The 9,011-nt window shown below is 30.8% G+C and overlaps 2 protein-coding genes across 2 annotated transcripts; one reads left to right on the top strand and one right to left on the bottom strand.

The window, feature by feature from the left end:
• The first annotated feature begins 882 nt into the window (after nt 1–882).
• LOC126905076 (uncharacterized) lies at nt 883–2,242 on the top strand. The gene is made up of 3 exons (XM_050684470.1): nt 883–1,552; nt 1,585–1,809; nt 1,860–2,242. Exons 1-3 carry the CDS (start codon nt 1,009–1,011, stop codon nt 2,240–2,242), a joined length of 1,152 nt encoding a protein of 383 aa, XP_050540427.1. The 5' UTR covers nt 883–1,008.
• A 2,947-nt stretch (nt 2,243–5,189) lies between these two features.
• On the bottom strand, nt 5,190–8,602 carry LOC126905075 (uncharacterized). Its single transcript, XM_050684468.1, has 4 exons — nt 8,466–8,602; nt 7,894–8,043; nt 7,523–7,618; nt 5,190–5,925 (listed from the first exon to the last, which is right to left on the bottom strand). The coding sequence occupies exons 1-4, from the start codon at nt 8,600–8,602 to the stop codon at nt 5,190–5,192; spliced, it is 1,119 nt and encodes a 372-aa protein (XP_050540425.1).
• Nucleotides 8,603–9,011: the final 409 nt, after the last annotated feature.

Raw genomic sequence — 9,011 nt, 5'->3', positions numbered from 1 at the left:
TAGAGGGAGATTAAGTCAAGTCGTGAGTCGGCTTAAACGTGTCTCTATGTATATTCTTTAGTTTATAAGTGTATTCTGTTTTATATTTTATTTCTGTGTTGTGTGAATATTTTATATAGAGTATTCGTGCGTAATTAAATATATGTGTTATTTTTGCTTGTTAACATTTAATAGAGTTTTTTGTGTATTAATTTATATATATATATATATATATAAATTAAATAAAGTATTGCGTCTTCGCTCTGTTCCTGTAATTGCCTGTTTGCATTTTCCCACATTTTTTGGGGGCCTGTCCGGGATAATCATCGGTCAACAAACGGGAATAGAGATTGGAGAAGATATCTTGACTACTCAACATCCGGAAAAATTCAAACTATTTGTCGTGTATTATATAAGTGTTGTTAGTGACGAAAATATATAAAACGTTTTTGTAACTGTAATAGTATACAACTCCTNTATATAAAACGTTTTTGTAATTGTATTAGTATACGACTCCATTTTGGTTGAGTAAACGCGCAATTTTTCTTTGTTCGTTTTCACGAGATCTAGTTATTGTTAATCGGTTTCTAACATCAATTTGAATTTGATTAAACTTTTTGATTATATAACAGTTCAGGATGCCTAAAAATAAAAATTTTAATGAAATTATGGACGAAGTTTCTAGACTTCGAGAGGAAGTATTTGCTTTGAGACTTGAGCATAGCAAATCTCATTTAAGCTTTAGAGATGTTGAAGAATCACTGTCAAAGTTTTCTGGTGATGATGCTTATCCAGTTAATCGATGGATTGAAGAAATTGAAGAAATGGCTAGTTTACTACGTTGGTCCGATCTTGAGAAGTTAATTTATGGTAAACGTTTATTAATGGGAACGGCTTAATTATATATTCAATCGGAAAGAGGAATTACTACTTGGACAATTTTAAAAGATAAACTGAAGAATGAGTTTAAAAGTCGTATGAACACAGCTGCTATTCATCGTTCACTATCTGAGCGATTTAAGAAAATTGATGAATCGTATCAGCAGTAAGATGAAACAGATTGCTCAGCTAGGCAATATTGAAGAAGATTCTCTTATTGATTATATTATAGCTGGTATAAGAGACTTGGAAGTTAACAAGATGATACTGTATGGCGCTACATCCATTGATGAGCTAAAATTGAAACTTGAACTGTATGAGAAGATGAAGTTAAACGTAAGGGCAAATACAAAGTCAAACATAAACTTCAGCGAAAAAAAATATTTGAATGAATTGCCTAATGCTTCATTTAAATCATATAAACATGAAGGTCAATCAGCAAACATTAATCGTTGCTACAACTGTGGTGCAAAGGGTCACCGTTCTAGTTCTTGTCCTGATGCTAGTAAAGGATTTAAGTGTTTTTTATGCCAGGAATTTGGTCATAAAGCATCATCATGTTCTTATCGTCCATCAACTAGTCGACCAAATACTGATAGAAGTCAAAGAGATGAAAATGTTAAAATACAAGTGAATCAAGTTAATGATGTCATATATCCTATTAATCGTATAAGTAAATTAGTTGATATTCAAGGTGTAAANTAAGTAAATTAGTTGATATACAAGGTGTAGAAACTAATGCTTTAGTTGATACTGGTAGTGATGTGAATCTCTGTCGAAGGTCATTTATGTTGAAGTTAGATGAAATCACAATTCGTAAAGATAAAACTTTACTAGGAGGACCAGGAGGAGTTAAGTTCTACACAGAAGGTGTATTTACTTGCAAATTAAGTGTTGATGGATCATCATATACTATTGATATTTATGTTGTCCCTGATAAAGCCATTACATGTTNGATATTTATGTTGTTCCTGATGAAGCCATTACATGTGACCTGTTAGTAGGAAAAGTTATATTTCAAACAAGTGCTGAACTGCACATAAATCCTAAGTGTGTGAGAATAACTAAATTTGAAGAAGAAGAAAATCAAATAATGTCTATTAATATACCTTGTAATGAGCTCAACATAGGTGCATCAACTTATACAGAGGAAATTAATAATGTAGTGAAATATTATGAACCAAATAAAGTAAAACATGCACCGATTGAAACACTTATTTTACTAATGGATGAAAAACCTGTATATCAAAGACCACGGCGCCTATCTCCAGCGGAAACATGTGAAGTTGACAAGCAAATAGAGGAATGGTTACAAGAAGACATTATTAGACCTAGTTGTTCTGACTATGCTAGTCCAATATTTTTGGTCAGNCTAGTCCAATAGTTTTGGTCAGGAAGAAAGATAACTCTCTACGTCTTTGTGTAGATTACAGGATGTTAAATAGGAAGATAATCAAAGATAGATACCCTTTGCCATTAATAGATGACCAAATAGATAAATTACAAGGAGCTTCTGTCTATACAACTCTTGACTTGAGAAATGGATTTTTCCATGTTCCAGTTCATAAAGATAGCATTAAGTATACCTCTTTTGTCACACCTAGTGGGCAATATGAATTTCTGCGAACCCCTTTTGGACTGTGTGTGTCACCTCCTATTTTTCAAAGATATATTAACTTTGTTTTCAAAGATTACATTCAAAAGAGATGTTTATTAACATATATGGATGATTTAGTGATATTAGCTAGTAGTTATGAAGAAAGTATTGAACTTTTAAAACAAATATTGCAAACTGCTTCTGAATATGGACTACACATTAAATGGAGTAAGTGTCAGTTTTTACATACAGAAATTGAATATCTAGGATATCGAATTTGTAAAAATACTATAAGACCTTCAACATTAAAGACTGCTGCAGTTATAAATTTTTNTTGAAGACTGCTGCAGTTATAAATTTTCCTTTACCTAAGTCAACAAAAGCAGTGCAAAGTTTTCTGGGTCTTACTGGATACTTTAGAAAATTTATAAAGGACTATTCATTGATTGCTAAACCTTTGACTGATCTATTACATAATGGAGCTAAGTTGAAATTTGGAAAAANCTGATCTATTACATAATGGAGCTAAGTTTAAATTTGGAAAAGAAGAACAAGATGCTATAAATATGCTGAAAAGAAAACTGGTGGATAATCCAGTGTTACATATATATAATCCTCATGCTGAAACGGAACTACATACCGACGCAAGTGCTAATGGTTTTGGGGCTATATTGTTACAAAAGGATGCTTATGACGGTAATTTTCATCCAGTATACTATTCTAGCAGAAAGACCAGTGATGCCCAAAAAAGATATCATAGCTATGAACTAGAGGTACTTGCTATTATTGAAGTATTGAAAAAGTTTAGAGTNCTAGAGGTACTTGCTATTATTGAAGCATTGAAAAAGTTTAGAGTTTATCTCTTGGGTATACAGTTTAAGATTGTAACTGACTGTGCTGCATTTACAATGACAATGAAAAATAAGGATTTGGCGACTAGAGTTGCAAGATGGGCTTTACTGCTTGAAGAATTTAGTTATACAGTTGAACACCGAAGTGGATCTCGTTTACCCCATGTTGATGCTCTTAGTCGATATCCTGTATGCTTAGCGATTGAAAATGAATTTTTGATTAAATTACGAAGAGCCCAAAAGATGGATTCGGAGATTAGCGCATTGATGGAAGTTCTAGCTGTTTCGACTCATCAAAACTATTTAATTGAACATGATCTACTGTACGAGATGAAAGATGACCAAAAATTGATTGTTGTTCCTAGATCTATGCAAAAGACATGATTATTATTTAAAGATAAGATGCATAGTATACAATTNCAGAAAAGCACATGAAATAGGACATTTTGGATGTAAAAAAGTTGAAGAACTATTGAAGAAAGAATATTCCATGTCAAATATGAAAACAAAAATTGAGAGTATTGTAAGAAATTGTATTCCGTGTATATTGGCAAGTCAAAAAGGTGGTAAGCAGGAAGGCNCAAGTCGAAAAAGTGGTAAGCAGGAAGGTTACTTGAATAGTATTAATAAAGGTGATTTTCCATTAGTTACCTATCATATAGATCATTTGGGACCATTAGCTGCTACAGCTAAAGGATACAAATATATATTTGCAGTGATTGATGGTTTTAGCAAATTTTGTTGGTTATTTCCTACCAAGACTGTAGTAGTATGTAGTACATGTAGTNGTTGGTTATTTCCTACCAAGACTACTACATGTAAGGAAGCCATTGATAAAATGAAAACTTTGTCTACTACTTTTGGGAATCCAGAAAGAATTGTGTCAGATAATGGAGGAGCTTTTATTTCACAAGCATTTTCTGATTACTGTAGAAAAGAAAACATCCAACAAGTAACAATTACTACAGGAATACCAAGAAGTAACGGGCAAATAGAAAGATTAAATGCAATTATTATTCCAGTCATTACCAAATTAAGTTTAGATCAGCCCGAACATTGGTACAAGAATGTTGCTCACGTACAAATTGCACTAAACAGTTCCTTTCAGAGAAGCATCGGTATGACACCATTCAAGTTGACATTTGGTGTTGAGATGAGACATCCTCAATATTTTGAGTTGACTAAAATAATTGAGGAAGAATATACAAATGCTTTTGTGGAAGAGAGAGATGAATTGCGTAAGGAAGCAAAAGAACAAATTTTTAAAGTTCAAGAAGAACAGCGTAAAACTTTTAATAAAAAGAGAAAGGAAGCACATAAGTATCACCTAGGTGATTTGGTTGCTATTTTGAGGACACAATTCAAGCCACTTTCTAAAATTCATAAAAAATTTTTGGGTCCATACCAAATAACCAAACGTAGAGGACCAGACAGATATGAAATTGTCAAAATTGGTGAGTCTGAAGGTCCCATTAGAACATCATCTGGTGTTGACTATATGAAGCCATGGATACAGCCAAATAGATACAGATGATGAAGAAGAGATGGAAAACTGTCAATCAGTCTAGACGACTGATCAAGAAGAGGGTCGACATGTGGGTACCATTGGTATCTAGATGGCACCACTTCCATGGTCTGGAGATAGATAGTGGTATCAAGTATATAGAGGGAGATTAAATCAAGTCGTGAGTCGGCTAAGACGTGTCTCTATGTATATTCTTTAGTTTTATAAGTGTATTCTGTTTTATATTTTATTTCTGTGTTGTGTGAATATTTTATAAAGAGTTTTCGTGCGTAATTAAATATATGTGTTATTTTTGCTTGTTAACATTTAATAGAGTTTTTTGTGTATTAATTTATATATATATATATATATATATAAATTAAATAAAGTATTGCGTCTTCGCTCTGTTCCTGTAATTGCTTGTTTGCTTTTTCCCACATTCATATATATTACAAGATAAATAAGATGTAAAACCTTTGCCAGAATTTCCATACTGTTTGAGATGTTCAGCCATAAAAGGGTCAAATTCAGATAATAAATCAATAGCCATTAAAAAGTTGCCATTGTTTTTGAAACCTAATTTTAATGTATCCCCTTGAAGTGCTAATCCTCTTGATGCTAACTTTATTACTACTTCCACGACTCTTTTCAAAATTTGAATCCAATAAAGTCGTTCTCTCTCGACCTGATTAGCAAGTCCACTATCAATGCGATTAAGAGTCACCCCGCGTAGTTTCATTTTCAAAATATTAGACCGATGAGTTGATGAATTTAAATGTTCTTGTATTTTTTCATCTGCTTTTTTCCAAAGAGAAAATCCAGTCGAACCAAATGAAGATTTACAAGAAAATAAAAGACATGGATAGCAAAAGAGAACTCCTTTAGTCTTAGAATACGCTAAAAATGCTTTGCAAAAATTCTCTCCAATTTTTAAAGTTCCTTTAAAATAACTAATTTTACAAGACTTGTTGATTGTTTTTTTTATTCCCTTTACCGTTCTAAAAAAGCTTCTCTTAGATTTAGAAAAATTAATTATTGATAAATCTTGAGTAAAACCATGAAAGCATACATAATTAGTTAAATCTTCATTAATAGACCAAAGAGCTGGATCAGAACTAAAACAAAATGAAAATGAAAACTTAATAAATAGTCTTTGTTAACAACCATGCTTCAAAAATTATCATTCTAAATTTCGATGATGCATTATTTAGAAATAAATGTAAACTTAATTATTTATAAGTAACATTATTAATAGTTTAATGAGCCTTTTTTTTTTAAAGTTGTCAAGTTTTACAAAACATTAATTTAAAATTAAAATTATTATATAGTAAAAAGTATTTAAATTAAGAATTTTTAACATGACATTGAACGGCATCAAACAGTCAAGTCTTATTAAAAAATTATTGGATGTCACCAATCGGTGTCATAGAAAAAAAGACATTATTCTGGTCAGCACCAGGCGCGTAGCTAAAATATTTTTACTGGGTAGGCCTGTACCAATGTGTATATAAAATAGATCCTCAGCGAACGTGTTAGTACAACTACAAACTACCTACCNGTATATAAAATAGATCCTCAGCGAACGTGTTAGTACAACTACCAACTACCTTCATTTAAGCTATTTTTATTTTATATTCCAAACGGAACGAGAAATGTATTGATTTTATAATGATTTTTTTGTAATTTTAAAATTTATTATAATTCTTAAAATATTTTTTGAAATAAGGACTTAGTAAAGTTAAAATTATTTTCGATTTAGTCCTCACGCATTTGGGTTAATATTTTTTTTTTTACTAAAACTACTAGAAAACATGACATAATGTATCTTTTTTTCATTTTGTTATAATCATCAAGGAAGATAAACAACACCATTGTTGTATATCTAGCTTGATGGTAATGTCAAAAATGATTTCATTCTATTTGGAATCTCATTATTGTATTGTAACATAATTTATTGAATCTTTATANATTGTATTGTAACATTATTTATTGAATCTTTATGATCTCATCAATTAAAAAAAAGTCGATTTATTTTAAATGTATTTCACATATTATTCTAACAAAATGTAAGATTTATACGGAAATAAAACTTCCTGCTTATTACATTAGACCTAAAAAATGTATTTTTTTTTTAATGAATTATTAAAAAAGTTCGAGTTGCTCCATTTTTTCGATACCTCAGAAAAAAACTATTTTTTGTTCAAAATTTTTCCATTTATTTCCGAAATGTTTAGGCATTTTGAACTCTACTACCGAGTTACACAAATTTTCGACTAGCAAACACTAAAAAATATTTTTCTTCAAAAAAAATTTGAGGAACTTATTTTTTAACTGACTAAAGATATTAAGGGGTCTGCTCGCGACTTGTTTTTTAGCCCAAAAACATGCTTTACGGGAAAAACTCTCACGCCTTGCCAAGTGGCCAATAGTTTAATAAAAAAAAAAGCCAAAAATTGCCTATATTTTGGCCCTTAATAAATAGGCACGAGGAGGTCTTTAAGCCAAGATGCTGTTGAAAAATGAAACAACGATAATATTTTGGGTCATCTTAATATTCATATACTGAGATCGTTATATAATAATTTTTTATTAATATATCAAAAATAATATATCTAGATAGAAGAAAAAAATAAATGTGAATATAAAATGTTAAACATATTTTAGACTGCATAGATTGAGCTTAAAGTATTCTATTTGATTTGAACGCCTTACCTTGGAATAATAGAAGACGTATTGAATAATTCCGAATATTCAATTAATTGATTTTCATTTGCCATGGTTTCAAAAGTACTATGTAGAGGATGTTTACTAAAAAATTATAAAATTGTTTATTTATAAAAAACTGAATTAACGCAGATGAGATAACATATGCTTAAAGCATTTTTTTTTATTTGTACGCCTTACCTTGGTGTAATAGAAGACGTATTTATTAATTGTTTTTCCGAATTTTCAATTATTTGATTTTCATTTGCTAGGGCTTCAAGAGGACTCTGAAGATTAGGCTCACTAAACAAAATATAAAATTTTTCATTTATATAAAACTGAAATAACGTACAAAAGTTAACATATGATTTTTAAATTACTTTTTATCACTTGACTCATTTGAAATCTGTTCAGCTGTAGTCTCTATTTCACTTGGCGAATTGGAGATTGATGGTCGTNCAGAGTACTTGTGTCTTGCACTTCGTCTGCACCTTGACACGGATAATTCGAGTGTCAATATAAGTTTGTTTCTTAAATATAATAGATGTAACACAAATACGCACAAAAATGTCTAAAGTATCACTACAATGGCACTGGCCGAGAGCAATAGAAAACAAGAGAAATTTAAATAATCCAATAAATATATTTATATATATATATTACGATTTAAATGAAGAAATAATACAACTTGAGGTTTTTAATTTGGATGCATAAAAGTAACTTTTTAATGTACAACACGTGACGACAGCGTACAGAGAAAATTCACGTAGGACGTCAAAAACAAGATAGAGCGTTCAACGCCGGCGCTCGGTGGTCGACTGCGCTCCAGTAGATCGACTTTGCACCCTGACTAGATAGCGGGGGTACTCTAATCAGGCTGCGCTCGCGATGTAATCAGCCGCCTGATGGAAAAGACGAGGTGACCGTGTATTTCACGTATCGCAATATATACGGTACCGTGTCACGTTGATTACCAAAAAATGAAATTAATTTTGCGGTTTGAGAAATGACTTTTTGTTCTTTTTCTAATTTTAATTTAGCAACTTTTTTATAAGCACTTCCACTTAAACGTTTTCTGCCATCACTCATTTTAATACGTTAATAAATAATAAAATATACAAATAAAAAAAAACACCTCAACAAGTGTTAAGTCGGTCACTTGTAGTCGAGTACTATACATAATGAGTTGTCTGTACAGAACACATTATTAGTGTGACATTATTAGATAATAATTTTGTGAAAAATGAGACAAATTATTGTGTTTTAACTTTCTTAGTATTCCAATAATAATCGACTATCAACGGCTGACGACATCCACAAAACCAGTTTAAGGGAGAAAATATCAATACTTTGTTAAAATTAGATAGAAACATGAATTAAATAAATTGCCGCCTACTTTATTTATAGTGCTGTTGATTATAAATATTACTATGTATAATCAATACTATAATCTAACTACTAACTGTAGTCTATGTTGTTATACAGCTTTGTTATATCT

This window comes from Daktulosphaira vitifoliae, unplaced genomic scaffold (assembly GCF_025091365.1).
Source record: "Daktulosphaira vitifoliae isolate Bord-2020 unplaced genomic scaffold, ASM2509136v1 Scaffold_4, whole genome shotgun sequence".
Classification (NCBI taxonomy): domain Eukaryota; kingdom Metazoa; phylum Arthropoda; class Insecta; order Hemiptera; family Phylloxeridae; genus Daktulosphaira; species Daktulosphaira vitifoliae.
This window is presented reverse-complemented; position numbering and strand designations above follow the sequence as displayed.